This window comes from Lichenostomus cassidix, chromosome 3 (assembly GCF_008360975.1).
Source record: "Lichenostomus cassidix isolate B80296 chromosome 3, HeHo_3.0, whole genome shotgun sequence".
NCBI lineage: Eukaryota > Metazoa > Chordata > Aves > Passeriformes > Meliphagidae > Lichenostomus > Lichenostomus cassidix.
In genome coordinates this window covers 81,510,945-81,533,066 of record NC_139483.1, presented here as the reverse complement: position 1 = coordinate 81,533,066, position 22,122 = coordinate 81,510,945, and the positions used below count along the sequence as shown (strand labels likewise).

The 22,122-nt window shown below is 35.8% G+C and overlaps 1 protein-coding gene across 4 annotated transcripts in view; it reads left to right on the top strand.

The window, feature by feature from the left end:
- SENP6 (SUMO specific peptidase 6) overlaps nt 1-22,122 on the top strand; it is a 72,635-nt gene that overhangs the window by 27,586 nt on the left and 22,927 nt on the right. The window contains exons 5-12 of one of the 4 annotated variants that reach the window (XM_085056475.1): nt 2,962-3,063; nt 8,448-8,468; nt 13,480-13,550; nt 15,695-15,834; nt 18,208-18,610; nt 19,463-19,630; nt 19,749-19,981; nt 21,413-21,583. In XM_085056475.1, the coding sequence (XP_084912601.1) occupies nt 2,962-3,063; nt 8,448-8,468; nt 13,480-13,550; nt 15,695-15,834; nt 18,208-18,610; nt 19,463-19,630; nt 19,749-19,981; nt 21,413-21,583 (1,309 nt within the window). The remainder of the gene's footprint in view (nt 1-2,961; nt 3,064-8,447; nt 8,469-13,479; nt 13,551-15,694; nt 15,835-18,207; nt 18,611-19,462; nt 19,631-19,748; nt 19,982-21,412; nt 21,584-22,122) is intronic. The other 3 variants (XM_085056476.1, XM_085056477.1, XM_085056478.1) reach the window with 3 other exon arrangements.

Genomic DNA, 22,122 nt, shown 5'->3' with positions numbered 1-22,122 from the left:
TGTAAGCACTGTTGGTCAGTGAGACCATCTTGTAGTCACTTGAGAAAATAAATCTTTTAAGTTCTGTGTGATATGTGTTCTCTCCTGATGCTTTGGTTTAAAAGAGGGTTTTTTTAAAAATAAAATTAATTCAGTAATGACAAGGGATTTTTATTATAAATTAAGCTATTTTTACATTTACACAAATTAGCATGGTACTACATTGTCCTTGATTTATCTGTGTAAATATATGTTTTGTCTTTAGGTTTGGGTTGGTTTTTTTTTTTTGTATACACAACAGATTTATAAAATTATATCCAGACTACTGTCTTGCACATCTTCAAATTTACCAGTTCTTACTGAATTGTCCTGGTAATCTATATTCTTTAGGATTCTATTCATGAGCATAGACATAAAGATAAAAGTAACTATTACAAATCTGTTAGGGCTCCTTTTCTCTCCTTTACTATGGAAGAAGCCTGTGCATGTACATTATACTTGTTCTTTGTTTTGGGTACACTTTTAAAATAAGATTCCTCTAATTCTCTGGTAACTAGAATTTTCCTTTGTCTGGCTGTGGAATTTGTAGTGAAATCCAGCTTTACTGTGGAATTTTTTTTGCTTTCGTGTCAAAAGAGTCATACTTGACTGTACATATATGTTTTTATTAAGTTCCAGAAGGGTATGCAGGTTTTGATTTAAGGTAAATAGTTACTGGCGGTTTTTTAGGTTGTGTAAGCATGTAGTTCAGATGTTCTGTTATCTGGGTTGGAACTGCCTTCTATTGACAAATAACACAATGTAAACCTAAGACATAAGGATTTATGGTTTCTGAGCTAACATTAGGGAAACATTCATTGTTAATATACTGTAAAGTTTTTTTAGAACAGTTGTTCATTCAAGGAATTTTCTGACCATTACATCATCCTGCAGTGTGTAATCCTAATTTTCAAGAAATTGTGCTGAAACTTGCAAACTCAGATTTCAATTCTGATATGCCTATGTTGCAACTCACTAGGGCTTTGTGATTGTATTTTCTGGTGTTTCTGTCTGTGTTGGATATGTTCTATTCAGAGAACAAGATTATAGAGCAGATTGTGTTTTACAGCTGTCCTAGTTGGAAACATGTCTGACACCATATGAACCATTTAAGTGTGCTATCTAGAACAGTCTGCTTTGACTTGAGTCTGATCCCTGAGCAGTCTGCGATACTCTATTCCAGCACCTACTGGAGTTTTCACTATGTGAGTGTGAAGCAGAAAGCAAAAGTGCTGCTTAATAGTTTTTCTCTGCTGTAGAGGCACAAGACAGAGTTTCACAATCATGATAGTTTGGCGAAGTTCAGATCAAACAAATACAATGGTAAAACAGGAGATACATAGACTTGCTTGCTTGTTTGAAGTCCTTAGGTCTTAAGCATTTAAGAAGGCATTCCTGCACTCTGCTTCTGTTTTCTTTTCTAGTATCTTTTTCAAAGACATTAAATGGGATGCCAAAGAGGATTTGAAACATTCTAAAGTATTTAGGGCAAGTAGCTGTCAGCCTTTTATTTCTGAGGTGGCAAATTAGAAGGTTGACTGTTGATTGATCTGGATGATGACTGACCAGCTGGAGTTGCATAGTCTTGACTTAAAAGCGTGTGAGATGAATGTGTTTACTTTCAGGAGGTTGGTGTTTGAACGGATGCTATTAATTTTCAGGAAGTTGAACTATTAACTCAGATGGTTTACGATGTTTTTAAATTTCATATTTCTGATGGGAGGATTTAACCATCTGGATTTGATAAGTCTTGTTCTATTATGTTCATGGTTGTGTTAGGGTCAGTCAGAAATGCTCTGAAAGCTTCTAATCTTGAATTATGCAAGGCTTCCGAAAGGGTTTGTCATGCCACACTGAAAATTAAAAAGCAAACTAACAGTTTACTCATTTTCTTCTTTTGAGGGAATATAAAGGAGGGATTAGGATATGGTTGTCAGCTTTTTTTTAATTTTGACACTTCAGTTTCTTTTCCTTGTTCATAACAGGACAAAGGGCAAGATAATATTTCTGAGAAATATTATTAATGGCAGTGCTTTTTCACATCATTTTATTTAGTGCAATTAAAATTTTGAAGCAATTTTAAAAGCACTGTTTAAGCACCGTATTTCCATAATATGAAACAGTTTGCATCATCCATATGCTGTCTGTTAAAAGTTGGGAGTTTTTTGAACATTTCAAGTGTAGTATTCTGTGTCCTGTCACACCAGCATGCCAGGATAATTGTTAGGGTTTAATGATCTTTGAAGGAGCACTGTATTATTGATCTACTGTATCTTAATGTCAGGTTTTACTATAGAGGGTAGTGGGAACAAATCTTCTCTACATGATTACTGGATTTACATAATAATGAGATAAAAGTCAGAAGGCAACAAATGAAGAAACCAAAGAAATGCTGAAGTACACTGGTGAATAAGAGTCCTGTTGAGATATGAGTACCTGAGAATCCTTCCTTTTTTCTTTTTGAGATGTGTTGGGTTTTCTTCAGTTACAAGTCATCTTGTATCCATACATTTGCTGTGTTTACTTTTTCTTATGAGGGACATTTCTAAATTCAATCTGTTCACATTTTTCTCCTGAAGTCATATTAAAGAAATTAACATTATGCCTTAATAAAATGAGAGATGGAAGTATAAAATTAATTATAAATGGTTACAAGTCATTAAAAAAGGCCGTGTCTTTTTGCAGTACATGGTTGAGTAAAAAAATCTTTATCTTTTCTCCCAGGGAAAAAAAGAAACTTGTGTATATTCTTATTTGACCATTTTATTATGAGGCAGAATGTTTTTATACCTGTAAAAGGGTCCTAACAATTTGTATTATTGGTTCAGAAATACTTCAGGTTTTGGTGTTGTGTGCTGTTCTTGTAAAATTAGGATGCCAGATTTTTTACCTAATACTGTGCAAATACACCAGAGTCTTAAACATTTATCTGTATGTTCACAGTGAAAATGCTCAGAATATATCTGGTCCTGTAACTGTGGTACATGGCAGACGTTTTCACCATGCACATGCACAGACAACTGTAGTGAAAACAGCAGCCCAAAGGTAAGGCTAATTACATTTGTTTCTCTAGATGTTTCTATTGTAGAAAGTCCTCTCTGGTTTTGTATGTAATGGTTTTCCTTATGCTATGAAGTGTTTTAAAAAAATGCAAGTAATCACATGGGTGCATTCTTGATTACGAGCTTTCATCTTAATTACTAAAGTTTCATAAAACTTACCATTTAGGAATTACTATCATATAATACTAGAATTTAGTAATTTTAAAGAACACTGGCACATAGTAGGAGAGCACCTGCTAATGTAAATATTTTCAGAAAATACTTTGAAATAGACAACCACAGCATGCAGTAGAAATTTACGTAACTGACAACATGACCTGCAAATGCTAAGTCACAGCAACTCCAGCTTGTGTAAGATGCATCTAAACATGAAATTATAGATCTGACAATTGTATATGGTCTGTAAATACAGCATAAAGCATATAAATTGGAACATCTAACAGAAACAAGGTTTTGAATTTATATAAATAATTTTTAGAAAGGATGACTGGAAACTGGGGAATCTTAGTGAACTATGCTGAACTGAACTTCCTTGGTTTTGAAAACTTACAACCCCATCAGACTTTTGTAAAGTGCAGGGTTGTTTCTAGGTGTTTTTAACAGGTTTTTCACACCCAATGTGTTACACAAACATATGAGATACCCATATCTCATTTTTAAGTGTTTTAAGGAATTTTCTTTCAAAGTTTGTCCATTCAGAGCTCTTTGTTTATGAATTCCATGGATTTACACCATCCCACAGAGTGCTTTGTTCTGTCAGCATTTTGTAGCTCCCTTCTTCTGCCACCTTCTTTCTTCTCTCTTTTTTAGTATAGATTTTTTAGGCAGGTGGGATCATGTGTAGGCATCATCCTTTTTTTTTTTTTATCCTACTTCTCTCACTTGGATTTGCTAACTTCAGAAAATCCCTTATACTAACGTGAATGAATAATGTATTACGTTAATCTGGCATTGAATAAACAGACTGAAAAAGGGATTTTACAGTCACAAAACAATGCACTCACGGAATAGTTTGGGTTGGAAGGGACCTTTAAAGGCCATCTAGTCCAACCCTCCTTCCATAAGCAGGGCCATCTTCAACCAGATCAGGTTGCTCAGAGCCTTGTCCCACCTGACCTTGAATGTTTGCAGGGATGGGGCAGCTACCACCTCTTGGGTCAGCCTGTTTCAGTGTTTCACCACCTTGTTGTAAAACACTTCTTTCTTCTATCTAGTCTGAATCTACTCTCTTTTAATTTTAAACCATTACCCCTTGTCCTGTTGCAACAGGCCCTGCTAAACTGTTGCCACCTTTTCTTGCAGGCCCCCTTCAAGTACTGAAAGGCCACAATAAGGTCTCCCCAGAGCCTTCACTTCTCCAGTATGAACATCCTGAGCTCTTGCAGCCTGTCCTTATAGGAGAGCTGCTGTCTTATCCTGTCCTTGAGGACTTAGGTTGTTGCCATTTTCCATTTCAAACAGTACTGTAGTGTGTAAATGGTATATAGGATGGACATTTCCTTTCCCTTAGTAATAGCAGATGCAGTAGTAGGTATCTCTCTTTTCAGTTCATTACATTTCTTTACATTTTTTCCCATCACTGCAAGGCTGGGATGACTAGAAAGAATTGGCAGTTTTTACCCTGAGTTAAACTGAAAGATGGGGTTTGTGTTATCACTGTGGTTTAGGCTGAATCAGCTGTGCTTCTTTTTGCATGAAGCCCTTTTTAGAATATTTTTGTTCAGTGTCCCACTGAGGAAAATGTGGGGCATTTCCTAAATTTTCCAAACATTCATGCCCATACCTTTCTGGTGGGTTTTTTTTGTTTGTATTTGTGCTTGCTTTTGTTTACTTGTGGGGTTTTTTTGGGGAGGAGTTGGTTTTTTGTGGGGTTTTTTGTAATTCTGAGGCATAAAATTTTGATCTGCTGTATTAATGAAAATTATTTGAAGTAAGCAAGACTGCTCTGAATGTTGGCTTTGATAGTACTTGTGTACTTGACTGAGCTTTGTTGTGAGATGATTCTCTGAAACAGCCAGTCAAAATGGATTCATCTTAGCAAGACATAGGTTTTTTCAACTTGCTCCAGAGATTCTTAATCTTCATGGGATGTTAGATTTGCCTGCTTGCCTTTCTTGCCTGTGGGGCTTGCTTCTTTATAAGCCTATAATGTAATGTGAAGAAAAAAAAGGTAGTGACTTGACATGTATGATGTGCAGAAAGGAAACTAATACATAAAGTAGGCAAGCTGAATAGTGTGTGAAGTAGTTGGATAGTACTCATCTTGAGTGTTCTGAAATATGTTTTCTTTTAGGATTGTTATTGTAGTTCATTTACATTAGCAACAGACAATTAATTCTCATGCTAGGAATATTTTTGGAATTTTAAAGGCAGGAAATAGTCATAACAATCCCAAGCAGTGTTTTGGTACTGGAAGATGTCAGAACCAGCATGATCTAATTGACTGAGGGTGAGTTTTACGTAGGAACTTTGCAAGTGGTGTTTAATTCCAGTAGCTTCTGACTCAACTGACTGCTTTTTAAAAGCTTCTAAATCTGTTTCTGAGTTAGAGGATTGAAAATTAATAAAACATGGCTTCCTGACAGGTTTTTTTTCTAATAAATAAAAAGAAGAGGGATTAGGGCTACTTGATGTTGAAAACATGGGTTTATGAGTGAGGAGGCAATAGTCAGAAAAAAGCAACTTAAAATAGGACTGTTTAAAACTGACCATAGTATGAAAGTCCTGACCATACAAACAGTGGGTAGTATATTTTGGTCATATAATTTTACTTGTGTGGGAATTTTTTGTTATCCTTTTTTTGCTTGTCTTTACTGACATGAGGCAATAATTCAGTTTGAAAGTAAATGCCAATGGTGTTTCCTCAAAAAGGACTATTTGCAGAAAATGTGGGTGGCAAACCAAGAATAAAATTCTAGGTGTATAAGAAGACAGAAGAGCTGGTAGCATGGAAATTGATCTCTAAGGTGTTGGGTTTTGTTTTCCTAAGCTATTTTACAAGTGACACAGAGTTGTGTTCTGTTAATTTTTTGCATTTGTAGCTTCTTTTAGGGTGTGATGGTCAGTAACAACATGGGGAAAATGGTTTTGTCTAACCTAATGTATTGTACTTAAATCTGTGGTAGATTCTTGATAGGATAACCAAAAATGAAAACATTATTAAATAATTTCAGCAATTTTGGTCTCTGGCACTGACATTACAACTTATATTACTTGTACTGGGTTCTTTGGGTGGGGATGGTGTCACATGGGACAAGGTGATTATCAACTCAGTTATAATCTCTATCAAGTTGAATTTGGAGTGTGTGATTTGTACTCAGTTTCTTACCTCCTCCTGCAATGTTTTTGCATATGCATGTTAGTTTAAAGTCTGGCTGAGTCTCTGTTGCACTCATATGTAAATTAAAAGTTTCTAGTACAACAAAATTCAATATTTCAAAATAATGCTATGATAAATACTATTCATGGTTTTCTTCAGTGTAATCTGGGGATTAAATTAAAATTTGTTCATGTCTGATAGAAGATATTTTCAGATATAGCTTGGCCTAGAGTTGTAGTTGGTTGAAACTATTTTGCTTCATTTAATGGATGCACAGTTCTGTTTTATGCTATTGACTGACTGTTCTTCAAGACTTGGCATTGAAATAGCATGTATGTACTGCATGTTCGACAAAACTTATGCATGAGCTTCATGAGGCAGTTGGTAGGGACAGTGATCAACCTAGAATTCTCATCTCAATCTTTATGAGGTATAAAAGTGATTATTATTATTTTTCATTAAAATGCATTATATTCGTGAGGGATTTTAAAACAAACAGGTAAGGCATCTGATGTAATGAGAGTGTATAGTATCAGGCATTCTTGAATTTTTTTTTCTGCCTTTTAAGTTTTCTTAGCATTAGGTTGTGTTCCTTAACAGGGTGACTCTTTGAAGCACCTGTAAACAGTCAGTCCAGATTACATATTAGCTGTGCCAAGGATTCAAAGACAATGGATATGGCTCCCTACAGACGTGGTTTGGATTGATGAACTGGGATGTGACCTGCACAAAAGCAATGTTTATTGTTTGTAAAGGCTAGCTCCAGCTAGGAGCAGTTTTTCCCCACCTTCACACAGCATTAGCTCATTACTTCCTGCCCCAGTTTTAAGTTGCCACGGTCACATTCAGTTTTTAAGTCCTTTTACGTTCTTCCCAGAGCACTATGGAGATGGAATATACTTTCATACTGCACTCTGTAGGATTATCAGGGCTATGTTCTTACCTTCTTTGCTTCCACTCCTGCTGTTTTCTGAGTAACAAGAGAGTTTAATTAGAATTTGCTCTCTTCTGTGAGTGTTCTGTTTGTGAAAAGAAAGGGAGGATGAAGTTTTATTACGGTGTAATATCATTACTCTGTTTAGTTTGACTGAAGGAAAACAGGAAACAATTTGAGTTTGTTCTGTTTTAGAATGCAGTTAATGTAATGCATGTATGTCAGAAGTTCATTAGGCTTTTGATGTTTGGGAGGAGCAGTCAAGTGTATTAAAAGCTTACAGCATTGCATATTGCAAATTTTGAGAAGACAGAAGACATTTAGATGCTATTTTCAAGTTGTCTGTGTGCTAAGCTTAGTTAGATTTATTTTTATATCAGTCTTGGTATACAAAGGACCATCAGCTGTGGGCATCAGCTACATTCATTTCTGTGTTAACTCACTTTAAAGGAGATGTTTGTAAAACTAGTGGCCCTAGTTCCTAGGTGCTTTTGGGAGATCTGATATGGCCTAAACCTCAGAAGGAGGTTTTTCCATTTATCCTTCTCTAGCCTTTCCATGTTGTTTCTTAAAAAGGTAAAGGCTGCTGCTGAAATTTTTTTGTCAATTTAAACACTTAAATATTTTTTTAATAGTTGGAGACAAGTTCTTGCATAATTTCTTTTTTCTCTTTTGCATGGCAATCAGGGATTGTTTTAATGGTTGGCTTTTGTCTGAGCAGTCTTTTCCAATGTTAATGATTCTGTGATTGAAAATGAAGTTTGATATTAATTTGTGTATTAAAATTCTGTCTTACTGGCTTCTACAGTGCAAGTGGATTGAGATGATCAGGTTAAGTTCAGAATTAATCAAATTTTGCACATTGAAAAAGAGTCAAGTCAATGTAATATTTAGACCACTGACTGTTGCTGTCTGTGAAATAATGTTTGTGCATTTCTAATTACTTTGACAAATGTGGTGAAAAAATTGTAATGCTTGTTTGAAAATTAGACTGGTGAGTGCAAGAGACAATGAAACAGTTGCCGTTTATATTTAATAACCTTTGCATTTAGTGATGTGCAACACATGTGGGGCTTTACATCTTATGTGTTTTTTTCTTTTTTCATATTTTAAGCAATCTGGATCGAAAGGAAAGGTAAGCTTACTGTTGATCAAATGAGCATTGCAATGAGCATTAAGAAGATTAACTGATTGAGTTCTGTATTAATGCTAGTTAAAGAATATTCAATCCAGTCAATCATATCTCCTCATATGTGATGAGCATTGATTGTTTTTAAATTCTGTTTTTATGGTTCACTTACTCTCTTCTATTGAAAAAGGACCTTTACATCCATCTCTAAGTAATGCTGTGTTACTGTGAATTTTGGGTACATTTCCACTGGAAATGTATTTATATATCCAGTGCAAAATTGCATAAACATTCTCTGAATTTTGAGAATTCACTGCTAATTCTTTTTGTAGAGCAGCAAATGTTGCGTAATAGAATGGTTCTGAAGCATCTTAGAAAAATGATTCTGAAGATCTTAGTAGGCTGTTTAACAGCTTTCACTATCATCTTGGCTTGCTTTGAATGGCATTAAAGGTTTTTATTGCATTACTGCGTATGTTTTGTTCATGAGGTGTATTTGTTGAAGCAATTAACAGAAAATGTATCGCAAAACCTGACACACTGGTTTTTCATTGCTCATTTCAGGCTCATTTCTCACTTGTTTTGCACCTGGTTTACTGCTGTTAATATTTTGTTAGCAGTATGAAATACCATACATTTATTTTTCTTCATATATAGCTTAAATTTATATGTTAGTGGAAATGTTTTCTTGATAGTAATGAATTAATTGAGTTATTGTAAATACCCTGTCTGTGTAGGTGGCTTTTGGCAGTATGAGCTTGCTACCAGGTTGATTTGTTTAAAAAGTGTATGTAATGTTTAACCAATAATGATATAAATAGCACAGTTCTTTGTGAATTCAGGATTTTCTAGATTTATTTCAAATTCAGAAGTAAAATCAAGCCTCTCTGTTTTACTGCCTTTTGTTACTTCTTAAAAGAATTATCAAATAGATACTTGCCGGCCAGTTAGCGTCACTGTATGGCATAGAAGAAAAGGGCTGAGTTCCATGCTGGTGTGATCTTAATTTTCTCATGGGGACACCTGCTGCTTCTTCATCCAGTACTACTGGATATGTTCCTTTTTCTTTCCCTGCTTTTTGTTGTTGTCCTAGCGGGGGAAGATGATGTAGGCAGGAGCTGCTAAATTTAGCTTTAATCATTACTGTCATGATAAGTGCAGCAGCAGCCCCTGACTTTCTGGGCCAAATGGGGTTGCTGACCTGTGTTCTGAAAACCCTATTCCCTGTGCTGCTGCTTCTCTTTTCAGCCTTTGGCTTTTGTACTCTGCTCTTCCTCTGACACACGCTGAAGGTAAATCTCACCTCAGCAGCTTTGTTCTTCAATCTTATTGTGCTTTACTCTCTTTTTGTGTGATGATGTAGGAACCAACAGCCTGCCTGCAGTGGCACATCTGCAAATAGTAGCATACAGAAGCAGACGGAAGGCTGAATAAGGTGGCCTCTAGAGAGCCAGGCTGTGCATTAAATACAGCTCTTGTGTACGCCTGCACCTCAACAAAATTAGGAATTGGATCAGCCTTCTTGATTTGGTTTGTACCAAATAATAGGTAGCACCGTCTCCCAGATTCCCAGATCCAGATGTTTCTTCATGTTTATTTGTTTCCCCCCACTTCCTCCCCATTTTTCTGTTTTTTGTTTCCCTAGAGAAAAGATTTTAAGTGAAAATGTCACTTTGGCTGGAGAGTTTCATAAAATACTGTCTACCAGACCAGTGTGAAGATACTAAGGTCCAATTCCATCAGCAAAGGAATATAGCAGTAATAATGTTAGCTGAAAATATGAAACCAGTGACACCATTCTGTCTGGGCAAAACATGCTTAGTCAAGAATACTGTCACATCTAGCTGTTAAGATATATCAAAAGTTCATAACACTGCACAGTCCAGACTTCCTTAGTGTTTTAGTCCTGTCTGTTTCAGAAAAAGCTTGATCTTTCTTGGTACTGTAATTAATGCTTTGCTGTTTGATGCTTTACTACTTCTTGACATTGCTCTTCATCAAATACTTGTGTACTTCCCTTGTACTTAAAGGTATTAAAAGTGCTTATAATCTGTGAGATAAACAAGATGCCTAAAATTGTTTCACCTCTGAGCATTGGTTTTTTTAACTGTTAGACACAGAATACAGGTAATCTTGCATCTTGATCGGCTCAGCTGTTTGATCCCCCAATTATTCCCGTTGAAATGGAAGGCTTAGTTTTGGGTAGAGTTTAACAGCAAGAAGGCATTTGTTTTGAAGTGGTGTATGTGTTTTAATCTCTTCTAATTTTTTTTCCAAATAGTCCTTTTAAAGGTAGGTGTAATGTTTAAGTTACAACCACAGTATCCCTTCTGTTTCTGCACTCACACTCAATTAAATGCTTCAGTGTACCAAGTATTTTACTGGAGAAGGTATTTATGGATCTGCAACTGTTCAGACAGCAACACTGTGCTCAGAGGAGCAACTTTGTTTCCTAGTCTGTAAAAACTTCATGGTGCTGCGCTCTTCCTTTCTCTTTGTGGGTTTTTCAGACAAGGAAGCTAGTAGAAGGCACTTAAAATTGCTGCCCTCTTGTGGAAGGGCTGTCACTGTCTCCAAGAAAGTTTTTTTTTTTTTCTTTTTTTTGTTGCCTTTTTTTTTTTAATGAAGTCTTAAGATTAAATAGTGTTAAAGTTGTCTTCACTTTTATTTCTAATTCAAAGCAACTTCAAGCCTGGCCTTGAATTGCTAACCACAGTAAAGTGTGTTGGGAAATCTCAGTTGCCTTGGAGCTGGTTTTTGTGACTTGGGTTTGGGTGTTATTGATTCATTGTGAGTGTATGAGTTGCAATTCTGTATTTTGGGAGAGGAAAGATACACATTTTTTTGCTGCCTCTTCTGTATTCTTGCAAGTATTTCACCATTTAATAGGTATCAATATGAGTCTATGCTGCTAACGTAAAATTAGGTGGGGTAGATAATGCTATTGTATTCTGATTTATTGTAAAAAACTTATTTAGCCTTATATGATAAATAATCAATTTATCATCTTAAAAAGATAAATGTATGTTGCATATTAAAAATACAATACAAATGTATGATTCTTAGAAGAAAAATTGTAACTTGCAAAGGTCCAGAGACCTTGACTTGTCAATTACATTTTAAAAGAAATTTTAGTACTCTAAATCTGCCATATCATTTGCTTTCAATTAAATGACAAGTAGTTTCAGTATTGTTTCTCTTGAATATCATCAAAGTGTTATATATTTTAGATATCTTACAAAAAATAATTTTTCTGGAAGTAGCTATGTCCAAAGCAAGACTTATTGTTGTGGAATACTAGTGAAAGGGAATTATGACATGTGAGACAAAAGCATCCTTGCTGCCATGTTTATGTTTTTCAAATCTAAAATGATTTTACAGGCTTCTTCTACCCTTTAGAATGTCATTAGCATTGGTAGTATAGCTTCTCATGACATGATGATGAGTTTGAGCTCTACCTTTTATTTCCATTAATTCTGCCTTAAAGTAATCCCCCGTAATTTGAGTTTTTAAGGAAAATTATGCAAAAAAAAGTGCTTAATTTAGGAATAATTATTCATACTGAGTTTCCAATTTTGGTTCAGTTTTTGTGTGTGCAAGTATTAAAAAAAAACTTTTGGGGGAGCAGGATTGTGTCAGAAACATATTTGACACAATCAGTAACAAACTACCTAATCTGTCACCTATGATATGTTTGCCTGTAGTTGGGATGAAGTACTATGACATCTCTGCATTCTGTGTAGCCATGCTTGTTTCTCAGTCCTTTCTGCCAGAATTTTCTTTAAAGCTACAGCCCATCAACTCAGTCAAATGTGTTTGGTGTTGGGTAAGAAGTATCCCAAAGGGCATTGTAGATTAATCTTGTTCCATGGATGTTAATTAATAATATTACCTAGAAATGCAGAAAATGCAAAGGTTTTATAATTTGATGCATTAGGAAATGCTGTGCTGAAAGAAATAAAATGTTATGCCTAGTGCTAAAGTCTACTTCAGCCATAGCCAAATTTTTGTCAGATGGGTCCTCAAAATTTAGCTGTTAATGGAGATGTTTCTGCCAACAGGTGTTTGCTTTGTCCCCTTGCTGTTGATTAATGTCCTTGTAATCAGAGGTAACAGTATGGGACATGTGTGACCCAATTGCAGCCCAGTGCTTAACTTTCCAATAAAACCAGTTTCTGTTGAATTTGTTGGCAAGGCCTCCTGTGTTTCAGATGTGTGCCATCCTCTGTTGTGACAAGAACAGTGATCTGTAGCTGCAGGGCTGAGTAAGCACTGAGAAAGAAGAGTGCTACAAAGTTACCCACATGCACTGAGGTTCAGGAATCTTAATTCGGTATTAGCATGATTTGATACACATGTGTAAACTGAAAACATCTTTCAGGAGACTCAAAGAACTCTTGCTCTAATGCCACATATTGCATTGATTTGCACAAAAATATGTGATATCTATACTGTGCAAGTTATACCAACAAAAGACTTATTATCCAATAATTTGTCTATACCACATTATTTAAAAAAAATATATATAGGAACCATGTCTGCAGTGTTGTTCTTTCTAGTTTTCGGTCACAATGATTTTTGACATCAGATCTCTTTCCTCTGTTTTGCATCTCCTCTTCCTGTTTTTTAAGTTGTGGAACTTGTGGAATCTACTTCAATATTAAAATAATAGTTGTTTCTATTCTTGGCTTCTAAAAGTATCTGTCTTGTATTTCATGAATGAGGAGGAGAAGATGCAGGCGTCAGTATTTGGAGACTTCGATCTGAAAGTGACAGACTCCAGAACTATTGATTATTAGAGAGGAGATTTAGATTAGAAAAACTTCCAAGACATTTACTTTGGCTGTTTCTATAGTTCTGGTAATACTTTTTATGTGTACAAATAGCATGTAATAGGAGAAGTTACTTGCTCGCAGCTTTCAGATACATTTCAGGTTTGTTTTGTTCTTGTATAATTGTGACTAAATTATAATGGTGTCTGTCAAAAGAACAACCATGCATCTAATTCATTTTCCAGGAAAGAATACCCACCTCAGCTTCAGAAAGTAGAGGCAGACCACATTAGATTACCACGGTCTCAAGGAGTGGGTAAGTTTTATCTTTAGAGTTCTCATTTCTTCTAAGCAGAATAATTTTTTTAATACCTGATTTAGGTGGGTGTGTTGCCAAATCTTATATAACCCTGATACTTACAGCCTTAAATTGTGTTATTCTAGTTTCGTACAAGTTTGTGCATGAAGGGAGGATTTTGCCCTTCTTGACAGATTTCTGCAACTGGTTCAGTCATGTAATAATTCTAAATTGGGCTTCAGTTATTTTGAAAACAACAGAAATGGGGGAAAATTTAGAGTCGTAAAATTGGAGATGGAACAGATCTCTGGAGTCAACTAGTCTGAGCCCAAGCCCCAAGCTTGTTTGTGAATTATTGATGAGGAGCTTCTGTAGCAGTGTTAGGACAAATGTAGTAACCAACCCTTGGTATGAAGTGTATTTATACACTGATGGAATTAATAGAAGAACCAGCATCAGCTCTGTGCCTCAGCTGAAACATGCTCTTATATCATTGTTAGGGAATGTTGATGGATGTGCAGTAGAAAAAATACAGTTTGGTTTGAGGTGTGGAAATTGTGAAATTGGAAAAGAAAATACCCTGTGTTTTGTTAAGCTTTTTTAGTATAGATACAGTCTATAAACCTGCTATTCAGCTGCATAGTCACCTGCACCGGCAAGTTGTTCTGCTGTGCCATTTTAGGCTAATGTTAAGTAGACCTTCAGCAGAGCTACTCTAAGTTAACTTATAAAAATCCCCCAACTATTTTTTTTTAAATGAGCCATTCTTTTGTTTTGAGATGTCTTCTCATAGTGGGATGTTTATGAGACCATCAGTATATATATAGAAAAGGTGTTCATATCTATTAAAAAAAAACTTTAAAAAGTTCCAATATGGAGACTGCAATTAAAGGAATTTAGGTAGCACTTTTACCTGAAACCAGTTAAGGCACTCTTGTACAACACATTCCACTTCTTAAAAATGCAGAGTGAGATTCAATTCATGGTTTTCTGTGTTGCTGTACTCTTACAGTATTTAAATTAGCGTCCCAGTATAAAACAGGATATGACAGTGTAATTCATGGAACTACTGTGTCTTTTGTTGAAGGAGTAAATCTGAAGGAGTAAATCTGCTGGTTGGCACTTGACAGTGTGTCCTGGCTTGTATCAAGAATAGTGTGGCCAACAGAACCAGGGCAGTGATTGTCCCTCTATACTCAGCACTAATGAAGGCCAGACCTCAAGTGTTGTGTCCAGTTCTGGGCCCCTCATTTCAGAAGGGACATTGAGGTGCTGAAGTGAGTCCAGAGAAGGGCAGCAAAGCTGGTGAAGGGTCTGGAGCACAAGTCTTATTGAGCAGCGGAGGGAGCTGGGGGTGTTTATCTTGGAGAAAAGGAGGCTCAGGGGAGAACTTACTGCTCTCTAGAACTACCTGTTGTAACCAGGTGGGGGGTTGGTCTTTTCTGCCATGTCTTAGGTGGAAGGACAAGATTTAAAAGCCTTATGTTGTGCCAGGGGCGGTTCAGATTAGATAGCAGAAAAAATCTTTTCACTGAAAGAGTGTGAACTTCAGGCATTGGAGTAAGTTGCCCATGGTGGTGACAGGGTCACCATCTTTGGAAGTGTTGAAGAGGTTTCTGAATGTGGCACTTGGGGATATCATTGAGAGGTGATTGTGGTGGTGCCAGGTGGTCAATAGTTCGACTCGATGATCTTGAAAGTCTCTTTCAACCTTTATGATTATGTGAAATCCTAATTACGGAGAACATTTCCAGTTATTCTAAATGCATTCACCAGTAGTTCTGTAGTAAAGATTTCCATCAGCATGATCTGGCATCCCCTGCTATTTTTGGCAGCAGACCCTCCATTTGATTTGCAGGGAAGTTAGTATAGATTTGCAAATCCAAAGCCTCTTGCCAAGTTGTGAGATACAAATTGTCAGTTAGAGACACTGCAATAGTACTAGTAAAACAACATTTTTGAAGTTACTTTGGGGAATGTTGGGTGTTTTTTTATTCATACAACAAATCATGAGACATTCGAAACAGTGTCGTTTTTTTTGAGGTTTAAAAATGTGTTTGTTTAGTTCAAGTTAGTGTATGTGAAGAAGTAAGTTGATCATAATTAAAACAGTATATGAATGGACATATCTTGTTAATGTTTTTGCATCTTTTCCCTCCTAGATAGCGTAATGGAAAATACAGACGAATCAGAATCAGAATCTGAAATTAAGAGAAAGGTGCGACAGAAAGGTCATTGCAATTCATATCAATCTGACTTGAGTCTGTCCTCTGCTACAAAAAAATGCTTAACTCAGTCAAAGGTAGGTTATATTTTAAAAATGTGTAAACTCATGTAGAACTTTAAAAGTTGCTGGATGTTTTAAAAAGAGACATTCAGGAGTAAAACAGATTGATGTTTTAAAATCTTTAGAGTTGGGAGGAAGATTTACATAATTTTAAAAAGTTACAGTGATAGAGATATTTAAGTGCTAATGTTGCTGCTAGCTGTAAAATATTTCTTTTCTGATTTGAACAGACAGATGCTGCACTGAAAAGAAAAGAATCTGTGATATAATTGAATAGCTGATTGGTAAACCAGAGACTAATGATTTTAATTTACTGAAATAGAGGAGCAATATTTGGCTCTTTGACAGATTTTTAAATTTTTTTATTAGTGTGATGATTTTCTGTACTCAAAACAGTGAAGATAAAAATACTGCAGAGATGCAAGTGTTTCCTGTTAAGTTGCTAATTTTTTCAGTGAGCATAGGCCCTTAGGTATCCAAATGGCATTCTCTGGTTTAGATGCAGCCAACCAGGATGTGTTTGTCAGGAACTTGTTTGAATATCAGGTGTAAGATACTTTGGAAGTTGCTGTAAGGCTCTCTATTTTTTATCAACTTCCTAGGTTACTATGGAAGTTTCATAATGCACACAGGCAGGTCACTCTGTTTGACTATCAAAGCAAAACTTCCTGTAAGGAGTTCTTGGTTAAAAAAAAAAATAAAAATTACAGATCTATGATTATTATATATGCTTAGCTTTTGTTTAAAACACCTGGTACTGCTCTTACGCATTTCCATTGCTTATTTAATTAACTAATATGATGTTAATAAGGAAACCGGTTTAAAACTTCTGGCGTATGGTTGGGGAGGTGCAACTGTTCTATACTTAAGATCCTTCAGGTACTGTTGGTACCTTCTCTTGAATACTTTAATGTCTGATCGAATTCTTCAATGTGATAAGCAGTATCTTTCTAAGAACTACATCCTGTAGCAGCATTGAAGCACAACACTGGTTTTCATGTCACTTGCTATCTCACAACTTAGATTTTTAAGGGTCATACATATTTTATACACTTGGGGTTTTTTGCTTGTGTTTCTCTTTGGTATGTGTAGTTCTGTTAAATTGCAGAAATTTTGTAAAAATAATATGTTCTCATTTATTACTTTGATCTTTAAAATTGGGGTTTGAAATTACTTCCCATACCTGAGGAAGTACTCTAGTGGAAGTGTGCTCATGGCTGGGAGTGGGGAGAGTTATCAGTTGTGAAAGCTGTGTTTTGAAAGTAGATTCTGAAAAGTTTTGGTGTGATACAGGTATTTGTTGTCTCCAGTAGTTCACAGTACAGTGGTTATGCCATTTGAGTTCAGTGCTCCAGGAGACAATAACATGCACTAAATTTCACCTCTAGACATGTCCTGTACTCACTTTGGTACTCATTCTGTAGATGATGTGTTAATATTGAATCCCTTGGATTTAGAAGTTCAAGTAGTACACGTGTAATACAAAATTACATGGAACCTGGTAAATGTGAGAAAACCAAAAGACATCTGCCTTTGCAGTGATAGGATACATTTTCTCTTGTAGCCCCTTCTTTCTTCTTGAAAGTTTGGGGAACTCCTATTCCTCAAGTCCTGTTTTCTTCTCTGTGACACTGGATTCTAAAGCAATGTATGTACTTTGCCTTTTCTCTGTCTCCCTCGAGGACTGAATTTTCCTGCATGCTTTGCCAGGCTGTTAAGAGATATCTTGGAAGAACAGATAAATTTGACCTGCAAGGTTTCTTCAAGTCCTCTCCAGCAATGTGCTGTCGATGCTTAGGTTACTTTATTTTTATCCTGTGAAACTGTTTTTACAGAAATTATGTAAGTGGGCCATCTTGCTGATGAGTATATGTATCTGAACAGTGTGCAATGTTTCAGTTATGAAAGAAAAGGCAAGAAAAAAAATCTGAATTATCCAGTATTAACCACTTTAAAATATTGCCACAAATGACATTTGTTCCTTTTAGAACATTATTCATTTTCTTAAATAAAATAAAAAATCAAGCTGTGTTTTAATGTTTGCTTTCTCTGCTTACTGTAAGTGCTAATGTAGTGTTGTCAATCTCCACTGGGTATTACGAAAAATTTCTTCACCAAAACGGTTTTCAAGTACTGGAAGAGGATGCCCAGGGATGTGGTTGAGCCACCATCCCTAGAGATATTTAAAAGACATGTAGATGTGGTACCTGGGGATATGATTTAGTGATGACTTGACGGTGCTGCATTAATGGTTGGACTTGATAATACTGAAGGTCTTTTCCAACCTAAGTGACTGACTGATTCATTCTGAACAGAAATTAAGTACAAGATCTGGAAATTGTATCTTTCTACTTACAACTACTGATTGTGTGTTTGTTTCTCATTTAGCTTTTGGAACAGATTGATTATTCTACTGATTGCCCAAATTGTGGGAGGGCAAATGAAAATCAGACCAAATGCCGACATTGTGAAAATGCTTCTCTAAAGGATTTGCAGAGAGTCTCCAGACAAACTGTGACATTAAGTGAATCTGTGGGACCTTTATCACGTTCTTCAATACATCAGAATTCAACAGGGCAAAAATCTTCAGGTACAGGGTTCAGCACAAAGAAGTTTTATAGTTCTGCTGTTGGAAAAGGTCCAGCGGATGTTCTGCTGAGTAATGAAGTTGTAGGACATTCTATGTTACGACAGAATGGAAAAGTTGGTCTTTTAACTGGGACAAAAAATCCTAAAATTACAGGAAGCTTAAGACAGAGGAGTACAAGACCATCTGAACTAAATGATCCAAGTAAGTACCTTTTTATTAATACAGCCATTAGCTGGAAACCCAGTATGTTATATAGTGAAGGATCTGTTTGTGCAGGTTTTCATAACTGATGTTGCCTAGCATTTTTTTTGTGTATGTGTTCTTGGGGAAGAGGGACAGAACTTTTAATAATTTCCTTTTCATATGCAGAGGTACTCTTCAAGAAAGATGAACATTGGGGAAAACAAAAGTTATTTTGTGACTATTTTTCTTCTGTTTATATATTTTATTAAAAAATACTTACACTTTATGGTTTTGGAAAAAAGTATTCTTAGCAGAATTGCGTCACTTATTCTCCCAAGAGGAAACCGTATTTGATTTTTGTTTTTTCCTCCTTCTTTTCTTCTGACCTATGCATCTATTTAAATTTCATAATTTGTAAAATGTTAATTTTTGTTCTTTCTCTCTGTGAACTCATTCTATAAGCAGGAAGGATGGAGTAGGGGAAATTAGGTTTCTGGTTCTGTGCTTAGTTTATTAGACCATGTTGTCCTACTGGGTTGAACGATTTCAATCATAATTTCTCTTGTCAGTTTTTAGGTTGCATTACTTACTTTCAATTCTTGATTGAACCAAGAAAAGTTCACTTCTGTCTACAGGTGGATTAATGATACCTGTTTTTTGTATAGTTAGTTACAAGAAATCAAAAAGAAGGCATAGAGTGCCTGCAACCAGATTCCAGATAAACGTTAATAAAAGCATAGTATAATAATACATGTGGACTTTTTTTGGCACTGCAGGACAATTATATAAATTACTTTTAAGCTGTTACTTGAAGAGAAATTTCTGTTACAGAAAAATGTAGTGGTTGAGAATGTAATATTTTCTGTTTAGTTGTTTTGTCTAGTGATGAGGAGGAGGAGGAGAATAGTGGCAGCACTAGGAGCATGGAAAGCATTTCACCTCGTCCTGCAGTTTCAGCCCGCTCCTCCCCAGCTCCTTCTACAGGAAAGGTGGAAGCAGCATTAAAGGAAAACAGTTGTGGAATAGAGCAGAGGATAGGTAGTATAACAACAGATACAGAAATTGCCATCACACTGCCAAGAAAAGCCAAGAATGAAAAAAGAAATTTCTGTTACAGAAAAATGTAGTGGTTGAGAATTTAATATTTTCTGTTTAGTTGTTTTGTCTAGTGATGATGATGAGGACGAGAATAGTGGCAGCACTAGGAGCATGGAAAGCATTTCACCTCGTCCTGCAGATTCAGCCCGCTCCTCCCCAGCTCCTTCTACAGGAAAGGTGGAAGCAGCATTAAAGGAAAACAGTTGTGGAGTAGAACAGAGAATAGGTAGTATAACAACAGATACAGAAATTGCAGTCACACTACCAAGAAAAGCAAGAATGAAAGATCAGGTACTATTTAATGCTTTGTTTAAAGAAAACAGAATCAAATAATGAATGGAATATGTAAAGACTTATTTTGCATTGTCAGAAGCTGACTTTATTTGATTGCTTCTCTTATTTAGCAGCTCATCAAGTAGTATCTCTGCATACTTAATACTGAAAAGTTAAGAAAATGTGTTCATTACATTTTTGCAAGGATTCATGTTGATTTGAATTATGCTGTTAACATAAATGCTTTTGTGTTGAATGTTTATTCTTTGAGACTGGGCAGGGATTCTCTATGGTGCTCAAGGTCTTAGTTTGCAGAAGAATGTCAGTACCAGCTGTTGCCTGTTGAGACTTTATGAAGTTAGACATGAAAAGAGACACTGGGATCAATTACGGCCCTTTAAAATTAAAATGCTTTGACAACTGTCCCAATCAATAGCACTTATTTTAGGGCTTCCTTGGTGGGGCTTGTGTTTTTTAGTTGAGTACTACTGTAAGAATTGGATAAACAAAGACAAAAAAATACTCCATGGGCACACCTGAAGTGTGGCCAAAGGGGACAGTTTTCATACTCTGTCAAAAGCCATCTCAATAGTAAGCCATTAAAAGGAGTAAATTCCATGTGGCAATTAGTACTGGATTAATAGTGCTGATTAAAACCATTCTTAAGTCACTTTTCCAGTTTCACTAATTGTGAGTTTGATTCAACAAGAGAATCGGATCAGATTTCCGGTTCTTTATCTTTTCTGAGTTAGAACACTAAAGTGCTGATGCCAAAACCTTGCTATGTCAAGATTCAGAAGCCAACATTCTAGTGCTGTAGTTGATGAAATTATGGATGTTTGTAATATGTTGTATAATTTGTCACCACTATCAATATGAAGCTGTGAACCTCCAGTCTACAATAAAGCTGCGAGGCTCAAAGCTTGGATTATAAATAGTTTTGAATTAAGTTATTTTGGCGGTATGTGCTGAATTAATTGAAAACATTGCATTGTGAAAGCACTGGTGTCTAACTTCTGAAACTCTCCCAAATGTTTTTTTTTGTATATCCATATGTTCCTGTTCACTAGTCTTTACAAACCAGTTGTAATAGTGTATGTTAGCTTATTTTAGATTCTGAGTTTACATTTGAAAATGGGGGAAATAAATTTTTTTTTGGCGAAATACAACACAAATTTTGCACTGATTCAATGAACCTACCAAGACTGGGAGATATCACAGTAGTTTTGTTAGTTATCATAGAAAAATCTTTATTCAGCTGTTTTTCCTCTCAAAATATTAATTAATTCTTTACTGAAGAGGCTGTTTGAATATAGCACCACTTCAATGTTTGCTGTTTTACTGTTCACCAACAGAAAAGTAGATGAAAATTTACTCATTAGTTTTAACAAGCTTGGTTGGCAATAAGCCTTAGTGAGACATTCTGAAACTTTGACAATTACTTTTCAGTTTGGGAACATTGTGTCTAACGCACCAATAAAACGTCGTAAAGTTATTTCTCAAGAGATGGTAACTGAGACTGTACCTCTGAATTACCAAAATTCCTGTGAAAGTGTCATTCTGAACTGCCGAAGTATACGAATAGGAACACTGCGAAGAATGGTAGTGGAACCTGTGATTGTAAGTAAACTTGATATTTCACAGCTCTCCTCTCAGGTTTTGATGGGCATTGTTACTTTCATACTTGAACAACATAATGTTTTGCCTTTGGGGAACAGTAACTTTGTCTCTAATTTCAGACACTGTGATTTCCAAAGAACCTCAAATTACTACTACATTCTAACACATGCAGTCTAGCTCTGATTCATAATAGAAATATTTTGCTGCAGCACTCTTGAGAAACTTGTTTGCATGGTTGGGGGAAGGTTACAGCTTAGCATGTATTTGTTAAGAAAATTGAAAACAGCAGCTCCAAAAATGTTGATATTGATAGGTGGGAGGAAGAAGCATTGTCCTAGAGGTGAATAATTTGACTTCTACAGAAAAGAATTTTTTTGTTAGCCTTGTAAGTTACATGGAGGTTTTCAAGGAGGCACTGAATGTTAGTTGTGGGCAGTCAGCCACATAAAATGCATACTTCTTGCTGGGGTAACCACGGAAACAGCACAGAGGTGTTACTTGTTCTTTGCACCTCTCTACAAAACACTATTGTTTGATTT